The 24,743-nt window shown below is 35.2% G+C and overlaps 1 protein-coding gene across 2 annotated transcripts in view; it reads left to right on the top strand.

The window, feature by feature from the left end:
• Nucleotides 1-24,743, top strand: part of LOC150104252 (uncharacterized) — a 125,363-nt gene that overhangs the window by 77,646 nt on the left and 22,974 nt on the right. For both annotated transcript variants that reach the window (XM_090396256.1, XM_090396255.1), the window contains 7 exons: nt 1,217-1,975; nt 4,037-4,096; nt 5,561-6,697; nt 7,120-7,274; nt 12,574-12,697; nt 19,933-20,021; nt 24,274-24,501. In XM_090396256.1, the coding sequence (XP_090252382.1) occupies nt 1,217-1,975; nt 4,037-4,096; nt 5,561-6,697; nt 7,120-7,274; nt 12,574-12,697; nt 19,933-20,021; nt 24,274-24,501 (2,552 nt within the window). The remainder of the gene's footprint in view (nt 1-1,216; nt 1,976-4,036; nt 4,097-5,560; nt 6,698-7,119; nt 7,275-12,573; nt 12,698-19,932; nt 20,022-24,273; nt 24,502-24,743) is intronic.

Here is a 24,743-nt window from a genome sequence, read left to right as displayed (position 1 = left end):
GTCAGATAAATACTTCTGGTATTTATCTGACTGTAAACTTTTTTGTCATTTTATCTGTGCTGTCAGATAAAAAAATTTATCTGACAGCACAGATAAATGTAAAATTTATCTGTGCTGTCAGATAAATACTTCTGGTATTTATCTGACAGCACAGAAGCTAGCCAATATTCATTCCTCCCCGTAATCCTGAAAAGGGGATGTTAGTCAGCAATGAAACTATCGTCCCATTGTCCTTGCCTCAATTTCTCTAAAACAAAGTCAATGTTAAACACTGACTGCCAATATGGATCATGCCACCTCTCATTAATAAACATTGCGTACCTTGAACACCAGCCATGGTAAAATTTAGAAAATCTCTTCGGTGGCTCTTGACTTTTCTAGGATATCTGATTGGATCAGGCAGCATGAAAATTAAACATATAGAATAGAAAATCCATTACGACGTCAAATTCAAAAGTTCTACATTTTTCGGTGAATGTGAATTAATTTATATGATCTAAAAGTGAACAACAAAAAATCTAAAAGTTTTAAATTTGTATTTCTTAATCGATGTTAATCTTGCGCGCAACATTTTGAAATTATTAATCGGAATGTGCAAGTAATTACTTTTTTGTCGCTACCACTTGACCTGTAGTATAAGAGTACCACTGGTGAGCTAAAGTTTTCGTTTCCCATTTTTCAATTTTATTTATTTTTACATGGTCCTGAAACCCCTCCGTAGAAACCAAACATTGAACTTTTTCAAGCCAATTCAGGCCTCCAGTAAACAGGGCAGTGATTTCACACAAGTCGTTGAAATTCATCACTCATCTAAAACTTGAAAATGAGTCAAATATTATTGATAAAAACTTTTTGGAGAGATGATTAAAAATAACGAACTTCAAAAAATTATGTTAATTGCAAATATAACAAGCGGAGTGATTGTTCCATTTATTGATTTTTTGAATATTTCAATTGTTTGATAATATATAGAATTATTTTAAATAAGTTAGCATTATGTGCAGTATATACAATAGTTATAGCTCATCTTCAGTAGAAATGATTCACAGCAGTATCTCTTAGTGTGACGATCTTTTAGGAATTAGCCTTTTTCATTACGTACTTTCGTTTCGTATCGTTGGCGAAAATATTATATTACAGGACATTGAGCGCATTTTTTTAAAAAAATCTTTTTAATATTAATAATTGATTAATATGAAGTTTTAAATCATTGCAGAGTTGGAACCCAAATCTATTACACTAGAAAGGGACATGGATCCTGAACAAGCATTTTCAAAGTTTGACAAAGAGGACAAAAAATCGCATAAAAGTCCTTGGGGTCGGGTGAAAACAATAATTGAAAGGAGAAGAGACAGCCTCAGGAGAAAACAAAGGCGAAGTGATGGAAGAAATATCTCACCCCGAAGAGAAAAAGGAGACTGTGACTTTACTGCTAGTTTGATGGAAACTTCATTTGGCAGCGAAGATTTGGATTACGAATTACAAAATTCTGGCATGAAAGGTGAAAGCAGTCAGCAAAATTTGGAACAGGCTGCAGGAAAAAGGACTTCAACGCTTCAATGTCTGGAGAATGTAGATGAATATCTTTCAACAGATTTGGTTCTTCCTATTCACAAAGATAAAATGGTGGATAATTGGGAAAAAGCAAAAACAAACAAACTTGTTGCTCTAAATGCTTCAAGTGGGGATACTCAGGAAACGGAAAGGAAGTATAGGAGTCATAAGCCGAAGCCTCTTTCTATATCTTTTACTGGTGAAGAACCTGATATGCGACCTCTTATAACGACTCCTTCAGAAAGAGATCAGCCAAGGACTCCAAGCTCATCTCCTCAATTCCACAGAAAGTCTCGATGGACCAAAGTAAAAAAAGCACTACAAGGGAAAAAAGAAGAAGAAACATTAAGATCACATTCCGTTCCATCCAGTCCCGCCACTGGCAGCAATCGAATAACTTTTGACTTCGAAGACATTGAAGGTAAGATTTAACTGGTTGAAACGTCTGCTAAGTAGATTGCTAATATAAATGTAACTATTTTGCAAATATTCAAACGATTATATTTTCCATAATAAAATATCAAATTCTTATTCTTGATACGGTATGTAATTAGTGATGCTAATTCTCTGAAGAAAAATTTGATATCAACTTTAGAAATATATTATTGCATGCCCAAGCGACTTAAACGATCCTAGAAATATGTGGACTCCAGAACATGAATGTATGAAACTCGTTTCGTGATAAAGTTCGTATTTTGTTGAAATGTTCTGAACCATCGATACTAGCAATGTGCGTGTGTGTCATGGACTTAGTAATGAAATAACCAATAAAATTTCAGATTAAAAGCAATCTGAGAATTATACCGAGATTAACAAGCGCTCCATTGTTCATTTAATACTAGTAAAAATACGGTAAGGAACTGCTTCGTGGATGAATTTTTTTTGATACGGGAAGACTTTTTAGCGGTACGCTACATTTAAATAATAGGGTTCCCAGCATTGGAAAATATGGTAGATGCTTATGTTTCAAAAGTGGAAACTATTGGAAGAGTATAAGCAGAACGCTGTGAAACTCAGTTGAGAATGATAGATAAGAGAAAGGGCACGGATACGGAATTCTGGTTATGGAATTAATCGAAAGTAGCAGTCGCAATGCTCTGATTTGGAATATGTGCTATCAAACAGCAAGGACGAAAGGTAAGGAATTAAATTTTTCCGAAGGAAATTATATAAGTGAATAAAATACCAAGAAGTTAAATGGTAAATACTCGTAAATGGGAAACGTTAAAGGAAATTATGTTTTCAGCTTTATTATAGTTAAAATATCACTCCAGAATAAACAAACAAATGGGTGACAACCGACTTGAGTTAAGATGAGAAAAGCAGCTTAGGAGAATTTCAGACTTCGGAAAGATTCACTTATGTTGCGACAAGTGACTACTAAATAGATAAAACTTGCTGAAGCAGAATTTGAGAAAGATTTGGATAAGATTTGCACAAGGAAAAAATTGAGGAATTATATGCGTATTTAATATCAATAAAGGAAAGGTATAGATTGCATTTGTCATTTAGAATATAGCGGAAGTAGTATTAGTGAAGAACCAAGCGTGACGGGTTATTATTGCACTCAATTAGATGACTAGAAAAGGAAAAATGTTTACCCTGACCCCTTAAAAAATGAAAAAGTGAAACTGAGAAGTAGATGCTAAGCCTAACATCCATGTCAATAAAATCATGGTGTCTCCTGTTTACAGAGGCAATTCAGATGTCAGTGGAATTATATACGAATCGAACTACTGCTTTATTAAAAAGTCGTTATCAATTTTCCGTGTTTGTTATACTACTGTTCTAAAAAAAGTAACATAGTATCAAAAAATTATTCCAACACACACGTCTTATTATAAAATGATGCACTAAAATGAATATAAGGGTAATTAACAATAAAAACCAGGCTATTACTTCTGGCAAACTTAAGATATTTCATTTCTGTTCAATCGCAATTGATATTTCAATTGCGATTGAACAGCATGAAATGTAAGCCATTCATCTGGGTAAAACATCCAAGGACAGACTGTTCTTGGTTGAGGATAAACTCAAAACAGTAGCAGTTTAAAAAGGGCCTAGGAATAGCACCGCAGATAAATAAGACCCTTTCTCTACAATATAGCAAGGCGGTTAGAATTGAAACTAGGATTCTTTCATTGAGCTGCTGAAACTTTGCTAGTAGACAAACGAAATTATCACTGTTTTAAAAAAATAATTATACCTCATTTACAAGTAGTACATTCTAGTTCAGAGTTCCTATATAAGAAAATATATTGATATAGTAAAGCAAGATGGAAGAGGTTTCTGTACAAGTGTAATAGCCGTTAACTGCACGTGTTATTCAGGCTAGTTTGCTTGTTTTCGCGGGATGGAGAAATCTGTAACTTCAATTTCCTGTTAGTGGTGCATGTATTTTATTTAAAAAGTAACTTCCGAATGCAAATTTTTATACGACCTTATCATCTAGCTTATATGTTAAACATATTTCTTATTACAGACGACATCGTTGACGATAGGCTGACAGAATCAAAAACTCAAGGTTCTAAAATGAATCAAGGTAATTTATTTAATAAATATTGTTTAATACTGTATGTACTTTTCTCCAAACTGGTTCCTCTAGTAGGATTAAAAATGTATTTATTAACGAAATCTACTGGCAGTTTTGAAGTGCACTATTCTTCTGGATGCGTGATGATCTGTTAGAAAAATCATCGATTTTTTTTCTCTTTCACTAAATCTTGGGTTAGCAGCTCATTTTTTATTTGCTGAATATTTCGGAATAGTAAAAAGAGAATGCGATAAATTGCCATCGTACGTGCATTTTTATCACACGCTCCACGTGGTATTTATGAATAAATTTTCGATTAAACTGTGGAAGTCACAAACAGCACGTTAGGAAAGAAAGAATGAATATAAGAGGAAGTAGGCGATCGATACAATAGCCAGCAAGATGGCTAGAAATGTCTTGACGATATCAGGAGAAAATTTCCACTTATTGAAACAAAGCCAACGAGACGAAATCTAGATAACTGGTGCTTAGAGAATCCATTCACTATCACCACTCTTGAAAAGTAACTACGTTTTCATTCCACGCTTGCCATCGATTTATGGATGTTTTTCAGAGCAGGAATGCTCCAGCTAGCAAATCATTACACATGTTGTTGATAATTGCTAAATATGATAAACGGGTGAATGTGTAACGCATTCCACATTCACCCGTTTACATCGTTCGACGTACTGTTTCCCCAAAATGAGGATTCACATTAGTGAAAAAAAGTAATAGGGGTGAAGGGGAGTTGCCATTGGACAGGTTGCAAGACTAGTTTCTGATTTTGTTTCTTTTTTCCAAGATACTAAACTTGCGCTTGAAAAGATGTGTAATCCCTAAAAGATCATCGAAATATTTCGATAATGGTGGACGACGACTAATTTGTAATACCAAAAAAGAATAAAAATCTATTTACTCATATTTTGATATATAAACATTGAATTACGCCTTCAGAACACACGCAATTTACAGACAAAACATACTAGTTGTGGTAGTGGTGGGCGGTAGATGGCGTTGATGGAGATGATTCGTAGTAGTGGTTCGGTGTAGTGGGTGAGACAGTTGTAGGTGTCCTCCCGCGATGAGTCTTCGGACTCCTTGGAGGTGTCAGGAATAATAATAATAATAATAATAATAATAATAACTAATAAAATTAACAACGTCCTTCACTTAACATTAATTTTATTATGCTTTTTTTAAAAAAAAAATGATTTTTTTTTGTAATTTAAATGAAAATTCACAATATGATTTTATCCTTCTTTCTTCAAAGAAAGAATTTTTATCTCTATAGCTGCCTTTTAGATCTTCCGCTGATTTCTTATTTTCATCTCTACTGTTCTAAATGCTTAATTATTAAGTTATACAAGTAATATATACAACTTTCTAGTCAGGAAGAACGATTGTCGTGAATGTTATCATTTCTTATTTTATGCCAATTATTTTCTTCATATAATTTATTTTCTTTTTTTACAGAAGAGAAAGATTCCGAGCAAAGTAATATTCATCAGGTAACTTCATTCGCAAAGAATTTTCATAACAAACTCGTGCCTTCGGCCTCTGCTCCCGTAGCATATTTAATGGAAGAATTACAACGAAATCTGAGCGACGATTTCAATAAAAAAATCCAAGAGTGGGAAAAAATCAGGTCGACTGGTTTTAAGCCATCGTCTCCAAAATTCGAAAGGAAAGAATCAGCAGTAAAGCGAAAAACTAAACAAGATAAAACAAAGCAGGACCGCTTGGACAAGATCCCAAAACAAAAAATAAAAGATCTAAGTTGGTTAGATAAAGAATTACAGAAAATAGAGAAAGAGAAACAACGACTAACTAAAGAGAGGCAAAAATATGAAGAAAGGGCTATCCGACTGCAGCGACTGCGAGAAACTGTTATGACAGCAAAGAGCACGAACAAGAAGGAAGTTCTTGTACGTACTTCAGCTGGAGAATTTCGCTTCGAAGGTATATCTGATGCCTTTACGAAAAAACTTTACGAGTGGGAGACTAAACGTGGAGTGCAACCAGAACTCTCAACGATAGCACTGTTAGATTCCAGTTTCAGACACAAGTACGGGCAGGTGTCGGGGGGAAGTGGAGGAGGGGATAAACTTTCGCAACTGCAAAGAGGACATTCCAGATCTGAAAGCAGTGTTGTAGACATGGGTCAACCGTCTCAAACGTCGTCCAATTCTCTTCCCTCATTAAAACATGACAATGGCGATTTAGAACGTCCCTTACACTCTAGAGCTAATTCGGAACCAGATCTGTCTACTTTCAGTAACCAAAAGGAAGTTGGAGTTCAGCATCGATCTCAGTCTGGAGATTTAGTTTCGACCGTTTCAGGTGAACACATTCAAAGTTACGCTCCGCCGGAAGTGACACAGCTTATTGATAGTGACTCAGAAGAAGGATTCGTTGACAAAGGAGATGAATGTCAAGGAACTCAGTCCTCTCAGCAGGCCGAAGATAATTATTACAGCCTTCTAGAGGAAAATGTTTTTCTTTTGGAACAGCTAAAGAACAAAGAGGACATCTGCCAACGTCTGGAGAAAGAGCTAGAAGAATTAGACGATAGAGTAGAAGAGATGAATAAGCATCACAAAGATGAAATGGGTAGGTAAAAGTTTTATAACTAATTGTTAATCTATGAGCTCACAGCTCTTAATGTGAGACTCGAATTCCTTATTTTATGAACTTTCAACATTATCATTCTTGATATGCACTCGGGGGGGGGGGGCGATACAGTACTCTACGGTTTTATATTATTAATAAATTCCTTATGCATTGAATTTTTATATAAAAATAGGTCTTTCCGTTTATATTTATGAACTGCAGAGATAAAAACTCATATCTACATGATAAAGATAATTTGAGGTTCGGTATTATATGTTGTGGCTAATATAGATGCGAAAGGTTTATTTCCATTCTCATGTGATCTATTAAGTTTATTTTTCAAAATGATCATCACGAAGCTATTATCTCAACTTCTTTACACGTTATATTTATAAATATACATAATGTTTCTGCTTTTCTAGAAAGATATCGCGAAAAATTATGGGAAGTGCACAGACCAGGAAGCAAACCACGTGATTTACAAGGATGTCTGAAAATCATTTCCGAACTAAAATCGCGCATAGATGAACTCGAAAACTATAGCGAAAAGCTGAAAAACGACAGAGAAAAACTGGAGGTATTGTATTAACAATATATTTAAAGTGCTTTTTAAATTTTACTTGAGTTTCCATTACAGGTGAACGTTAAAAATGGGAAGAGAAATATTACAGAAATGAGATCCGGAGGCAACATCGTTTTCTTTACTAAGAATAAAAAAATTGAAATAATGCATATAATCATTAGCATATATTGCAGGTTTCAATTATAAATCATAGAGAGCAAAACACTTAATAAAAGCAGCTGAGAATGTGGATATATATATAGACTTTGTCTCAAAAATATTTGGATATCCCTAATGTCAAAAAAAGTTGATTTCCAATAAAGTAACTAATAACCTGTGAACCTGCTTCCTGATCGATTGCAACAATTCTTCATGAAGCAAGTTGGAGCAGGTTACCAGAACAGACAGCTGAAAATTGAGATTCGGTGGTGTTATGATGAGGCTCTACAACGAAACCAAGTGTCTGTAATTCCAAGGAAATTCGTGTTCTATGAAATTATGTATTATGAAAATGTTTGAAAACATCTGTGAAGAACGATAGAGGTGAAGGGATTTGTTCGGAAAGCTCAGGGTTCGAGTCCCATCTAGAAGGAAAATCCTAAGTTTCTGGGAAATAAACCTGCTATTTCCGTATGTGAACAGTTAATTGATCTTCAATCGATAAGCTATTATAAAGGTTCCTGTTTATCAGATAGGATTCAAATACATTACAATTTGGTAAACCCACTGTGTTGATGTTTGTAAACAGCAATCGTCAAAATCAGATTTAAACTTAAAGAAGCTAATGACTTTGAAAAGTGTGTATTAGACCTTGTGCATTCTGTTCTTAAAAGCTAATTCAGCAACACTTGGCAGTTAACTCGTGATACAAATAAACTGATCTTCAAAAAGAATGATTTGTTAGCTAACAGTAGTCAAAAACCGATTACAAAGGACAGTTAAAATGCAGCTGTTTTTTAATTATTTTATTTAAAGGGTGCTTTATAGTAATGGGAACATAAAATTATCCAGCTACTATTATAATTTTTAACATGTAATAAAAATCTTTCCATTCATAAAAATCCTACAAGTTGTAATATCAAATCGGAAGTCAAATTTGAAATGGAGCTCACACTGCTCACGATGAGCTATTATGCAAATGACTTCGACATCAAGCTACTAATTTTAATTCCTACACTAATGAAAAGATCCTGCAAGTAGTACTATCGCTTCGTCATTTTTACAGTTGGCTATTTGCTAACATTTCAGTTCTGTACATCACCCTTCAAGATGATGTTTGGCTGTTAAAATAAGTAGTATCGTAAGTATTTGTAAAGTAGCTCTATTAGCAACGATCGAAGAACATCCATATTGTACAGAATATTGTTCCATTTGTTTTACGTAGGCTGTTGTTTAAGTGCTCTTGAGCACGCGGGAGGGGGGGGGGGGGAACTACTAGGGTATGTTAGCAATTTTCATTCAAACTGTATAAATCAACCAAGAAAGTTATGCTTTTTCCTTCTTTAGATGCGTAATTTACAAACCTATGATTGATAAATCACGACTCATTACGAGGAGGGAAAAAACTGACTTCTTTTCCTACTTCAAGGCTAGTTTTAAGGAAGCACATCAGTTCTTAAAGGAAACCAGCAACAAAATTTTAAGATAATAAAATGTGATATCGCATAGTAATTGCAGTAAGAAATACTGAAATAATCGATGAATGCAATGGCAATACAGAAAACAGCTTATAAAAATTTTCACGCATTCTAAGTAAACTGAGAATATGTTTTTCCAAAATTATGAACGTAATTTGACACAAAAATACATGACAGGTCGAGTAACCTACAGTCTGGTGTAGGCTACCATGGACTGGTGAGAAGGAACTTGTTCACATTTAGTTTGAAGAGCTGTGGATTGTGTTCCTTGGGAAACACATAAGGTGGAAGACGGTTCCAAAGAGCAGCAAAAGATAAACGAGGAGGTAAATTTGTTTTGTAGATATGGAGTTGAATTGTGAAAGGGTATTGAGTAGGTGCTGCATGTGTTTCAATTGATTTAACAGAGGATAGAGAATTATCGATACCAGTTAAGGTGTAACTGACACTGGCAGAAAAAACGTGCTATCCCACATATTAACCACATATTCCCTCTCTGGATTTAACCAAAAGAATGCTTTTCGATGTGGCAAGTCATAATCAAGCCAATTGAATGAACATCTATGTGCTGCAATTAATATTTTCCAAGCAGAATGGATTAAACGAATTTCTTAAAATCGAAAATAGAGCCTAAATCTCAGGGTGAGTACGAATTTCAGATATAAACAATTTTTTTGCGGTTTTACAACGCTATGAAATACTTGAATGAGAATTTTTTTTTTATCAGACCGATGGTTATGGTTATTACACTAAAACGAAGTATGAGAGTATTTTTTTAAAAATATTTTTGTATCTACTTAATGGAAATTTAAAGAAAATATTCATTCACTTTAAATACTTATCATTAATTAATGTAGAAGAAATGAGAACTCCCCGAAAATTTTGGTATAGCTTTTGATGGGCAATAATAGTCTCTTTACAAGACGTGCATGTGCAGTTTGTGAATGTTTTGTTGGACGAGGCAAATTCTAGCTCTAGCTAGCTAGATATTATGTTGGTTCACTGACCAATAGCTCAGCGAACCAACATATACATACCTCTCAAAATCCTAACATTCAAGTAGAGAAGGCAATATGTTCACCAGAACTTAGCATCTTGTGCGATGTGTCATTCAGGGATATTGTGGAACTTTTTCCATACTTTTTATTTTTGAAGGGACAGTTACCCACCATGCTCGAGAGAGAGAGAGAGATCTATTGTGCCTGCCATTCATCAGGAGTTGAAGACATTTACTATCCACAAGTGACACACACTCCATTATCACCGAGCCCAGAGTTCATCTTGGTGAACATTTCCTGAACCAGTAGATAGGTCGAAGCGGCATGTTCGGTATACCTCCGCGTCTGCGTGATTTAACTCCCGCCCAACTTTTACTTGTAGAGCTACTTAAAAGATGCAGCGTGCATATTGTGCAGTAAAAAAAAAAATCAAAGCCACAGTTAAAACTAACTGAAAATGAACAGTGATGTCGAATACCCCAACAAAGTAGGTGAATCTTCGTCATTAGGTTGTGTGTTGTCAAGAATGCCTTAAACAGCGGTCAAACTAAGCCACAATTAGTTTTTTAAACATATCAAATAAACAAATTTAAAAAAAAAAATTTATCAATTTTTCTTCAGATGTATTTTATGCATATATTTCTAATAAGAAATACAGCCGAATTTTCGAAAAAAATCCACTAAATTTTATCGTTTCGAATTGAAATTTTTTGAAAGCTACAAAAGACAGATGGTAGTATAAAGTGGATGGTTTATTACATCTTCCTACACTATATCTTGGACTGTTTTGAAGGAACAGTGTTTTGGAAATTTATATATTATTTCACCACTTAAAACAGAGGAATTCGGATAGGTCGCTTCATCACATATCAAAACCCACTTTCGTTCAAAAGGTTCAGCATTCTAGCCCTAAGAACAATTTCAACAATATTGTTTACACGATTGCATTCCTCTCAACACTAATTTACTTGGGCTACAAATGCAAAGGGTTCATTCAGATAATAAATGGCTTCGATGGTATACCAAACGTCATCATTCAAAACACCTTAACCAGATGGTATTAAGTTAGCCCTTTGTTTGTCCTATGCATCACATATGATACATACGCTTTAACCTCAAGACGCTTGGACATCACAAGCGATGCAGATTTAATTTTTTTTATCATATCATACAATCGTACAAATTTTCATACAAAACTTTACTTTAATTGCATGATTGTATCATACAATTAAAAAAAAATAAAATGTGATGCACAAGCATCTGAGATTAGCGCCAGTAGTATGACATAGGATGCACAGGACAGGCAAAGAGTTAATAAAAAAAAAAAAAAAAAAAAAAAAAAAAAAAAAAAAAAAAACATAACTGCGTGTGTTCGATACATGCCAGAACTAACAGTGGATGGACGAGGACTTCACTGATTCGTGATCTTTCAAATATTTCGCTTTTGTCCTTACTATGTATTTATTAACTTTGCTGTAAGGCGATCTTCACATTAGTCTCAGTTTTCTTTTCTTTTTTTAAATTCATTACTTCTATCACACTATCTTTACATAGTAAGCACTCGTGTTGTTAAATATTCATAACATTACTTGAATTATTATATGATTATGAGATTCCCCCCCCCCCATTCATTTGTATGTTTCCATCTAAGGCTGTCTCCCTCTATCTTCCAAATTTCACAATAACTAAGGTCTTAATTTACTACAGCTCAGGAAGTACGTAATGTACTTATATACTTGGACCATCACGTGAAATATGGAACTTTAAATATCAGTTCAGTTTTTAAGCATATTTGAATTGTAACTACTGTATTTACTCGAATATAACTCCAAAATTAAAGTTAAAAAATCGTGGTGCGAGATATATGCGGGATCTTCGAAAATTAAAGTTTTTTCAGGAAAAAAACTAAATTGAGGTTTATAATTAAATCCTCAGTATTCATTATAATTTATAATTGGCCACATTTAGAAAATGAATGCATTTAAATTTTAATTATCAATGTTATTTATGCTTTTATCACGGGATATATTTGAATCTTTAGCGACAATGCTTCTGTAATTAAAACAGTTTCATTATTGCTTGTCATTTTATCATTTCGTAATCATAAGATCTTTGAGTTTAAAACCAGCACTGTAACTTGAACGTTCTCTATATTTCCAGCAAAAATTACCAGTAATTTACAAGACGTTAAATAAGTTACGAACAATCCTTCACGAATGACTAATGAGAAGTGAAAGCGGAGCGCCAAACGGACAGAAGTGGTAGACCGGTAGAGATAGTGCATATGATTGATGCGGTATTAACAAAAATCGCGCGACTCAACGACAAAGGCAAGCCGACGAATGTTGAGTTGAAATGCTGATTCTCTTCAACCGAATTCCAAAATATCTGAAACTGCCATAACAGTATTCACTATCTATTCCTTCAAGTTTTAAACTTTTTTTCGTGTGCGAGGTATATGCGAAACGTTTTAATTTTTTTTTTTTTTTTCGTAAAGTAAAACCAGGGTTGCAAGATATACGCGAGGGTGAGTTATATTCGAGTAAATACGGTATAACCAAATGTTTTAATTACAATTAGAAGTCAGTATTTGCTTGTGTATCTTTTTTGTTACTTAAAAGGACAAAAATGAAAACGGAAGATTCGTGTTCAAATCGATTTACTGTATTTTCTGTTCAGGAAAGCTTCAAGTATCATTACGATCAACAAACGAAAATGACAGTAGAATTACTGGAAAAGATGAAAGAGCTTCAAGAAACCAGCACATGGGGAACCGTCTCCTCGTCAAACCGTTCACAGTCAGGTAAATTATTCTAAAACCATGTCCCAACTAATTAATCTCTCTCTCTCTCTCTCTTTCTCTCTCTCTCTCTATATATATATATATATATATATATATAAGTAATTTAATTTCACTATATATATAATGAAAGGCTGTAAACCTATAACACTTACCTTCAGTGTGTTAGATAATTAGGAATCTTCCTTTACTACCCAAACATGGCACTCTTATAAGTCATTTCGAGTCTCTATTACCAAGAGTTAATCACGAATATCCGTGATGCTGTGGAATTCGAGCTTCTTAGGATGGAACTCTTCGCCAGGTAACGAGGACCATAAATCAGATAGCAAATTATCAACTACTGTGGAGAGTTCGCAAACCTGGGAGGGAGAGCGGATATGATTTGATAATTTTCTGTGGAGACCACTGTTAATCTCTTTCATCCGTTGCCTTCCATCATTTCCGCGTTATTAATATCAGAGTTAGTTTCAGTCATTAGAATTAGTCGAAGTGATTGTATATGTGTCTTGTGTTGTAGCTTGTCTCTGTAGCGAACTCTCGAGAAACAATAGCCTGCTTTAGAAAGGATTAGGTCGAATCCTGTGTAGGACGAGGCACACTGATAAGCACTTTTTGAACACACACACACACACACACATATATATATATATATATATATATATATATATATATATATATATATATATAACTGAAGGTAAGGTAGCTGATCTCATGCGGAAGTGGCTGGGTTTCCCTCTAGTAGTGAAGTAGGATTTTTAATTCCGCTAAACAGACCTACTCGAAAATAGTCATAATTACCGAACATAACTATACTAGCCGTTCGTTGTTTTTAATAATTCCAATTAAAAACATCTGTATATGTTCTCAGATCAATTTTCCAGGAGGCATGTATTATGTGTCCTATGTTGCAGCCTGCCTCTGTAGCGAAGTCGCGAAAAATAATACCGTGCGTTAGAAAGGATTAATTAGATCGAATCCCATGTAGGACGAGGCACATTGATAAGTGCCTTTTTACACACACACACGTGTGTGTGTGTGTATATATATAAAGATACCAAGCAATTTTATAAGCTAGGTTTTAATCCTTTTTCCCAAGTAAGCAAACAGACATGTAAGTCAAGTTTGCACCTGCACGTAGTGCAAGTCTGAGGCAACTCGTGGTAAAGGTGAAATAAGATCCGATCACTTTCCTTAGTATTTTCCCCTAATGCACGCTATGTATTAAACGCAAGGGCCACTACCCAGACCGGTTTCCACCTTTATTTTAAAGGTTTCATCAGTGGGAGCCAGAACTAAAAATGCCAAGGTTGAAGTAATGCAGAGCTTATAAATTTTACCTAAACAAGTTACCACAAGGTGCTTTGACCTTATTAAATAAAATCTCAGGATGAGAGTAAGAATGTAGAAAGTTTTTTACCTTGGGTATATATTATGTTAAAGATACCAAGAAATTTTATTATAAGTAAAATTTATAAGCTCTGCATTACTTCAACCTTGGCATTTTTAGGTCTAGCTCCCACTGATGAGACCTCAATAAAGGTCGAAACCAGTCTGGATAGTGGGCCTTGCCTTTAATGAATAGCATGATGCATCTCCGCAAGGGGGGGTGTACTTTACATTAGGGGAAAATACTAAGGAAAGTGATCGGAGCTTACTCCATCTTTACCACGAGTTGCCTCAGGGTTTTGCATTACGTGCAGGCGCAAACACTTGACTTACTTGTCTGTTTGTTATTTGGGAAAAAGGATTAAAACCTAGCTTATAAAATTGCTTGGTATCTTTAACATAGTATATACCCAAGGTAAAAAACTTTCTATATATATATATATATATATATATATATACACTAGTATATATATATTTAAGAGAACAACCTGAGGGTCTCCTTAAGCAAAAAAAAAAAAAAAGTTCCCTCCCCGCTGAATTCAGGTCTCTTACTAGTTGACAGATGTGTATATTATTCTTACGATTACCGGGATTATGAAAACGGATGTGGTGAAATAGTAGAAACTTCTTGATGTATTTTTAATCATAACAGCATAAAAAATCCATAAGGGTAGAAACAAAGTGGAAACGGAAACGCTTAGGTACAAAAAAAAGGGGAAAGTCTAAACATACTGAAGAGCTAGATTAGTTTGCCTGAAGTATAATCCTATTATATCTACCTGTTCAGTCGTTAACAATCGCGAAGCTATAATGACAATGTCGAACAGACCGAAGAATTCGAAGAATTTGAAACCCATAATGGCGGAAGTCAAAGACTAATCAGTATATTAGTATTATTATTACAAGAGGTCGCATATTACTCACACCACGTCATACGTTCTTTTGAATTCATTCACGCTATTTTTGCACTCACAACCTCCGAAGGCAAGCCATTCCAGTCACGCACCGCTCTATGAGAGAAAAATCTAGCTGTCACCTCTTTCCTGAATGCATTCATTCTCAACTTCTATGGATACCCTCTCCCTACCCTCCATAAAATGAAAAATTCCATTTACTGGTATCCTATGATCCTTTCAGAAGTTTGTAGGTATATCATATTACTCCCTCTTTCTCCTGTCTGCTAAGGTCTAGTCCACAAATTCTCAATCGCTCCGCATCTGCATTCCATATCCTGATCATCTTTAACACCCTCCTTTGTACCCTCTCCAGCGTATCAGAATCACCTCGGAAACAAGAGGCTATATCTGTGCACAATAGTTCAAGTACTGCATATCAGTTGCATTCCTGATTACCCTGCCTATCTTTGCATCCTCAGCAATTAGCTGTATGTCACCTGTTAAATCCTTCCCAATGTCAATAACGTAGAGATTGAACAGCAATAGACCAAGGACTGATCCCTACAGTACACCACTAGTCACATTAAATATTGTTGGCTCGCATCCCCCCCCCCATTCACTACGTTTTGATATCTGTCACTCAGCCATCCTCTTATCCAAACTAGTAATTTATAATCAAATCCCACATCCGCTAACTAGTACAACAGCCTTCCATGTCGAATCTTATCAACAGATTCAGCAAAGTCCAAAAATACCATGATATATGCATTTCCCTTTGTCTAACTCAGAGTTACATTGTTATAAAATGTGAGCAAGTTAATCAAACATGATTTTCCATTAGTAAATCCATGCTATTTATTGAAAAATATAGATTCTCTGTCAACCCATTTCTGTATTGTGTTAACGGTGTGTACTTCTGACCTATTTAGCCAACAAAAATCAATAATTTCAAAGTACGTTTGTACAGTACTTATGTACGTTTGCTCATCTATATACCTGTACGCCTTTAATTCTTTTTAATATGAAAAAAAAAAAACACCGTTCTATGTGATACTCATTCAAAGCAGTTTATTTCATCACGTAAATCCCCAAATAAAATTATATATATATATATATATTGTACAAGTCTTGCACGTGCCTGGTTCTATTGAGAATTATATTTTTAAATTTGAATAAGCATTTTTAAAGTTCATTACAAGTGCCATTGCTTCCATCATCATTCTTGAAAGCAGAGGTGTGGGAAACCTTGGGCATTTGCCAAAGTCGCCAATGGCAGAATATTTTACCAATTATCGAAATTGCCACACTATAAAAGGTGCTTAGCTAAGTATTTGCTAAGGGTAAGGGTGCTAGCTACGTGGCTTCTTGAGATGTTTATTTAATTGTCTCCTGGAATTGTTATGTAAGCTATTAAACATCTCTTAGTTAAACTGACTGATAGTAAAATATTTAATTAGTACGTCTTGCACGGCTATTATAAGGAAAATATTAACACTGATTTAATTTTTATACAAAATCTAACAGATTTGATCTAATAGATAAGAAGATTTGAAAGAAAATTAAAACAAAATACATAGTTAACTTACCTTGCTGTGACAATTTTTTTTATAATCTTTAACTTTTCCTGCTTCTGTAGCGAACATATAAAAATGGAGGCTTCGCGACAGTTCAATTTCCCTCCCACTTCTGAAGTAAGAGACTTACTCTGGAACCAGCGCATCGATGATGTATTTTGACAATTAATTTTAACTTTTTTTTTTTTTTTTAACCTACGGTCATGTACCAAACTGAGCTACTAAGAATCCAATGAAAAGCAATGCACTACAGTTAGACTCGAAATATATGAAATACTTTTGCGATAGAATTTGGAAATATTGGAACTGAAATAGCAAATAGGCGCATTTTACCAGTATAATTTTGCTATCTTTATTAATAACTCAACCAGGCATACACACTCGTACTACTTCAATGATTCTTGAATTCACGGAAGGAGAAAGAACAATGACTTTGAATAGCAAAATTATATTTCATTGTCCGCGCGGTTAGCCTAGTGGCTATGCGCTTCGCAACAATATGCCTGTGGAAGGAGTGTCCTAGGTTCGATTCTCGTCGACGAGGTGAGGAGCTTAGGGATCTTCCTCAGCCATAGCCAAGTTAGTCGGTCTTGGGCAGCAGGTATCCCCCCCCCCCCCCAGTTTATCTGGGGTTTTTCATTCGCGAGCAGGCAAACCAGCCCCGTGAACACACACGGATACAGCCAGGAATACTTAAGACAATCCCTCCAGCCATAGGTCTGACTTGTCAGCTATGCGGTCCCAAGCCCGGATACAAAAAAATAGGGGGGATTGAGGTGGCCCCGTATCTCCCCGTAAAAGGAGGCTCACAGTCATTGAATCACCATATGAAATTAAATGAAATATTCCATTATCAATAACTGAGTGAAGAACTTTTGACATTACAACGTTAGGAGATTTACAGTATAGCACACTTTCTTACAAAATCTCTGTGAAGAGCCATAATGAAAATTCAAACATTTAATAATGTTTGAATTTAAAAAAAAAACATGGCTGTCGATGGCATTTTTATAATCTACTCATGGGTGTGTGTGTAAAAGTATGAAAAGTCCACGCCGAGAATTACAAGTAATAATATATTGCATAAATTCAAAACTGCAGTACAAAAAAATGGGACACTGGAATTAGTCATGTATCCCATTTTATGGAAAACCTAATTTTTCTCAACTATTGGAAATCAATAAGCAGTCAATCTTCATCCTTACTGTCACCAAGGCTGAGCTCATGGTTGTCGATGACGGCTTTCTCCAAATAACTGCCACCATAGCGTGATCCTGAACCCTAACTCGTACTGCTGTTCGAAATAGCATCAGTTCTAAGGTCGATTTCTCTACGTTCAGGGGAGATTAAAGATCCGAGTTTCTGCGAAATAAAGTCTTAATTGCTTGAATCAAAGATCGATTAACTCGAGAACCGACTGAAAAAAATGTCTTCTAGTTGGCACCCAGAATAGAACATATAACAGTCTTCCATCTGCAGGACTAAAATGATGGAGCCAGAAACGCAACCGCAACAGGGCTATGCTGGCTATAAGATGAAATATTTCTGCATTAAAATATTTCTGTATGCAAATGACTAAATATAGATTGGTTTAACATGTTCATTGCCAATCAAGCGATATCGCGTGATGCGAGTTCTCACCAAACGGCCGATCACGGGTTATCGCGTGGACGTCGCTAACTAAATAAAAAAATTAAAAAAAATTTGGCCACCACACGAAATTCCAATTTTCAGCTTGGCAATGAAAGTGTTAACAGACTTATAGTTGTCTACATATAATTATGTTTGAGATTGATCAGAGGTGAATTTTGAATTGCTGAAATATCCTTACGTTTATAATGTTATTCAAAGAGCTATATATTGAATGGCGGGAATTTTACACAACTCCAAGGAGTGTAAAAAAGTCAGTGCGCGGTTTTTAAAACTTCTACCTATTTCTAGATGTTCCGCAGATGTATAATTTTATTTCTTCTAATTATATGAATATAATGCGAAATAAATATTATCATTTCAAATTGGTTCACAAATTTTGTCAATAAAAATGATCCATTTGAAACCAAAACAGCATATGAAACATTATTCCACTTTACATTCTAAATAACAAGTTTTATTAAATTCCATCCGGCAAGAATGGAGTTATTGTCATTATAGAATTTAGAAGCGTTTTCCTCCTGTAAATGATCCGAATGAAACGAATTCAAGCGAGATGGCTCGATGATTTTTGTTAGTGTTTAAAATACAAGTTTAAAAAAATTGCACAGCTTTCCTTCACTATTACTGGCAGGGCATCACTATCTGAAAATTCCCTGGACTTAGGCTGGACTAATTAAAATAGAAACATGAATAATTTTCCAGTCTCTATTTATAAATGTAGATTCTGGATCCAGAAACCTATTCATTAGTGGCTTTCTTAGGGTTTCATTTGTCTAACAGTTGTCATCATCATCATCTTCTTCCTTTTTAAGTATTAGGCCTAGTGGCGTGTTACGGAGCTGTCTTAGCCCTTCCAAACCGTACCTGTCCTGAAGATAAGGTGGTTAGTCCTATGCCTGTAGATGCATGTGTTCACGAAGCCGGCTTGCCTGTTCTGGGGGCCAAAAAACCCGAGTTTCCGTGAAAAAAATCCTCCTACCTCTCATCGAACCAACTAATAGTAGTTCTCATCAGAGAGCAAGCAGAAAACCAACCCAAAATGCCATGTTAGTTTATGCCTGCAATAGGTTTTTTTTTCATAAGTGCAGTCCGAATCTGTAATAAATCATAAACATTTAAGAAAATGTCCCAAAAGGCTTGAACTGAGCAATGAAGAATATTAAAAGAAAGGATAATAAGTTTCCATTCAAAAAGCAGATATTTTTAAGCACTTTTATTTAATGAAGCAATGATGACATTTATTAAGTACATTAAGGAATATATACAGCATCCATTAAGAAGCAGAGCCACTTTAGCTCAGTCTTTTTTTCATACGGGCAAACCGACACAAGAGCACATGCAATTAACTGACATAATACTCTGGATTTAGAGTTATAATTGTTGGTGTTACTGCTTTAGCCATAATTCCAAATAACGCAGTCCATTATGATGCTTAACTTCATATTTTAAATAAAGGTATAAAACACTCCAATTTTATTTTTAAGAAAAAATCATTTTATTTTTATTTTACCAGGAATAAACCAATAACGATTTCATATTTGAATCTAACTAGATTTTAATATGTTCAAAAGGACTGATTTTGTTAGGACGTTAGCAAATTATCTGAAATAGTTATCTTCCACTTCTCTATTTTGGTTTTTAACAAAACTGTATTTCTAAAACAGGATTGCTAATGTAACATGTCATTAACTATTCATTTTCGTTTTTTTTTTTTTACTCTGCACAGGAAAAGGACAAAAATCCAAAAGGGCTTTCTCGTTTGATGCTGCTAACATTGCCAAGTTGCATGATCTCTCAGCTAGTCTTCTCCAGCAGGTAAATTCAATATGTGATCTTGTTAATTTTTTGAAGAATTTCTAAAGAGATTAAAACTGAACAAATAGCTAATGGCAATTCAACTTTTTAATCTCTAAGCAATATATTTTACTAAGCTTCAAAAATTTCTTCATAAATAATACTGTTGACCGCTACCATTAGAATATTTTATTTGATTAAAAATCATGACATTTGATGAGGATTTTTTATTATAAAATATCATGTATTATATCAGAACTGAAGTTTATCTCCTAATTAATTTTATATTTTATATGTAATGTTTATTGAGACTATTATATAACTAATGAGCTAGGAAGACGAATATAGGCATAATTAATTTGGAAAAGAGAAATTATATCAGGGCTTTGCTGAAAGAGGAAACCATCTCTGAAGGAGAGTATCAAAACTATTTTCGACTCTTAACCCTAGGAATAACCTTACACATGCAGGTACTGGATAGAAAACTAGAAACATGAACCTAGTGTCACTAGTTGGTTGTTAAGTCTTAGATTGAAACAGCGATATCATGATACCAAGTGACTTAGCATCCAAACAAGTATTGAAATCACTCGGAATGGTGAACCATATTTTCATAAAAAAGGCATTTAGTTCTTACCACTTTCATGCAGATATTCTATAATGGTCTCCTTTAATGTTCGCATTTAAGCTCCGGAAATCAATCTAGTTACACTGTGTGCATGAACGGAAATGTTGCATTATGGTATGGATAATGCTACGTGTTACAGCACTCTTTTATTCTAATGGAATAAGCAGACTCCGAGTCCTCCTACCAGGAAACACACTTTATACTATTCAGGTACCTCAACAGATCCCTTTCATTGTTGACTTATTACTCGGTTAAGAAGTTTATGGATTTATACGGATTTAATTCGTCGTGTTCTGGTTTATTATAGGAAATATAGTGAAGGTGGAAACATCAAACCACATTGATTTCACTATTCAACTTTTTTGGCTATATATATGCCAAATGAATTCGCAAGTTAGTTGGCAGCAATGACGAACGATTTGTGTATATAGAGGGCATTCAAGTATTGCATCTCCGCACGACACGTACACTGATTGCTGTAGAACGCTTCCTTAGCACAATTGTGAGGACGTCGCGACACTTGTTCTTTAGTTGAAAAGGCCTTGGTTTAGATCCCGTCGAAGATACAAGACACCTTTATGACGGTTTTTCAACTGAAGAATTAGTGAAACTCATAAGGAGGTGGCAGAGCATTTTTTTTTTTCGTAAAACGCGCAACCAAACAGAAAAATACGCAATTAACAGACATATCACACTGCCTCACAGCCTTAATTTTTTTTTCTATGTGAATCCCACCCAAACCAGTCTGGCTGTTAGCCTATAGTGGTCTCACATTGAACAATAAAATCTATCTACTACGTATACTTTGCGTCAGCCGTAATATAAAACAATCCAATTAAATTAATCTGCTATACTTCACTTCTGTTTTGTCTTACAGCTCAGGTCTGAAGTTCACTCGCCGCATATGCACTGCAGCTCATGGCGTTGAGTTTTCAAAAATGACATCTTCGTCTTAAGTTATTTTTTCTAAAATGATATTACCGAAACACTGCTGGCAATTTGTGTGGATTTGATTACAAGAAATAAATATGCACACAAACTTGTTTTTACAGCCCAACACTGCAATATACATATACCGGCCACTGAATTAGAAACTTTCATTTAATACCGTGTTGAACCTCCTTTAGTCCGAATTACAACACATATGCGGTTTGGCATAGATTGCACAAGGTGTTGGTTGCATCTACGTCTAGAACGTACTAAACAATCACCAGACAGTCCTTTAAACTCAGATTTGGCAGAAAATGATTTTATTCCCGGATCTGTTTTTCTAACATGTTCCATACTTTCTCAATGGAGTTCAGATCCGGGCTATATGGTGTCCAGGGGAGAATGGAAGTTGTTTTAATGCTCGTTGAACCACTGCTGAACAACTGAAACAGCCTTCCTTCCGGATAGCAAGTCAAAATCGGTGACTTGATCAGCAACATATTCACACACCCGACCTTCCAGTAATATCAGGGGACTCGTTCCGTACCAACAGAACATTCCCACATCATGACACCACTGCCTCCAGAACGCTGAATTATGTTTACAAAGCAAGCTGGGTTCATTGTTCCATGGGACTCCCACCAAACTCTCTGCCTACTGTCGGTACAGAACAAGATGTACCGTAACTCGTTGGACCACATGACTTTTTTTCCCCCAGTCTTCCAGTGAGTGACAGTGTTCCTGATACCTGATAGGCGACAGTTTCTTCGCGGAAATCAGTGGTTTCCGTATATACAGGCATTCGACTGCCAATTCCTACTCATAGCTTGGTGAGATATGGGTCGGAAACAGCTTTCATAAATACTGTACTTCGGTCAATTGCTGCACCGTTGTATGCTTTTCTGGAGGCTTCAACTCTCTAAAGATAAGTCACTCCACACACACACAATCCATCTATCTCATTGACAGTTTGCTCCTTCCTCATTCATGAAGTTATCTTTGTCCATACAAGCCTTCTCAGACGATAGACTCTCTTAAGACCATAGTTATGTCTCTTAGACAAGCAATGTGGGTTATTTTTCCACTGATTAAATATCCAAGATACCTTTCCTATTGAGAAACCAATCAGCCCTGCTGTTTTCAAGATCGTGACTCCAGGAAGACAGGCATTCGCAATATGGCCTTGATCAAATTCCAAAACATCTTTTGCTTTTCCAATTGCGATCAACACTATTGATGATTACTGACCATCCATCCATCCATCTGTTTATTGGATATCCACAGATGCCTATGGTCACTCATATGCTCGGTGATGTGCCCCACCAGTCCTTGCCATGTGAACTAGTGTGGCACATCACCATTGTATGCTTTTCTGGAGGCTTCAACTTTCTAAAGATCAGTCACTCCACACACACACACACACACAATCAATCCATCTCATTGACAGTCTCCTCCTTCTTCATTCTTAAATAGTTGCCTAGAACACATGGTTACAAATGTGATCAAGTACTTGGCACATACTCTGCGTAAGTGACGTTTACATACATTACTTTAACCCATTAAAGCTAATAATAATAAGCTAATGCCTTTTATTCCCTTATAGGGAGTAGGTGCGGACTTTAAACCGTATCTAGCTTTTGGAGACTGAGTGGCCAGTTCAATCTCTACCGGTAGCCAATCAGAGATAGCTGGCCCACGTCTATCACTAATTATAGGCGGTCACCAATGAAGAGACCGGCAAACAAGTGCTGCCATCTCTTGGTACAAAACCCTAATAGGATATGTTACTGTCTGAAATAATATGGGTTCTACAGTAGATTTTCTTGAGTTTATGGGACGAAAAACCCGAGTTATATATAAATATATATTTTTTTTCTTCTGAAGTTTCATGGTTCCTAATTAGGATATTATTCGATATCAGTGTTGTATATTGAAAGTTTCGTGCTACTATAAATTCGATTAAATTGGTGAATAAGTGAAATCGGTGGCCAGAGTGTGTTGTGCCATGACTGTGAATGAGTTCAAAGCAAAGTATGATAGATACTGCGCAAATGTTCGATAGGTCTTGACATGATGTGTAGGGCCTCCCTCAATGAGTCTAAGGACTCCTTGGAGTTGCCCGTAATAATAATAATAATAATTACATGCTAGCATGAGAAAGGTAATGATAATTAAGCGCATTTTTGATGCCCTTAATTATCATTACCTTTCTCATGAATCCATCTATCTGTTGACATAAGATCAAGTTAAAAGAATGAGTTACGGAAAACTCCCCAGAGAGATACAGAGATATCGACCTCAAAGGAGAAGGAATAGAGGACAGCCTTTGAAAAGATGGGAAGAGACTGTAACAGGCCATTAGGCCTATTACTAGAAAGGAGGAAGAAGAAGTTGACGTAACTTCACGGGAGCGTCTCATAGAGTTTGACGAATGTAACATGTTTTATTTTCCATAAATACGGAAAATAATTATCATTTTTATCATTTTTCGAATGTAAAAAATATCGACCTCAAAGGAGAATTGCTAATTGCATTAGAAATGTCTAAATATTTTCTAAATATTCATTTAACTATTCATCTAACTATTCAAAAAAATATCTTATCCAGATTTTTTTTTTTTTTTGGCAAAATTAGTATGTTACTATTATTGCTTTAACAAATAATAAATAAATAAAATAAAATAAACCACTTAATCACTTGTTTTTTCTCTTTCAGACCCGCGACCTTGAGCAAGCATTAGCGGAAAGAACACAACAAGTGTGCCAATTACGCTGGGAACTTCTACATCGGGATGTATCCTCAGTTAAACTGCATACCGAATTACAAAAAGCTCATTTGCAAGATGGGGTAAAAGGTCGTCACAACAAATGGGCAGCTAAAAGAGCAAGCTTTGCGCACAAACGATCTTGGTCTTCTGGAGAGGAAATGTTAAACAAACCGAAGGTAAATATCATTACATTAACATGTAATTGGCAGATGGTTGCATAAATTAGTAAACAAAGCAGCATCACAGCCACAGCATACGAATCATAATAATAAAAAACAACGTATTGCTATTTCTGAACCAAACTGTAATGATATTATAATAATAAATACAGTTAAGTTTGGTGTATAACTGAGAAACTAATACTAGATAAGATACAGTAGGCAGCTGTCACTCTCCTCTTAATTCTTATACTGGTCAC

Source organism: Typopeltis vanoorti, chromosome 8 (genome assembly GCF_054136105.1).
Source record: "Typopeltis vanoorti isolate ZY-2024b chromosome 8, IOZ_Tvanoo_1.0, whole genome shotgun sequence".
Classification (NCBI taxonomy): Eukaryota; Metazoa; Arthropoda; class Arachnida; order Uropygi; family Thelyphonidae; genus Typopeltis; species Typopeltis vanoorti.
Note: the sequence above shows the minus strand (reverse complement) of the source record. Positions and strands in the feature narration are given on the sequence as shown.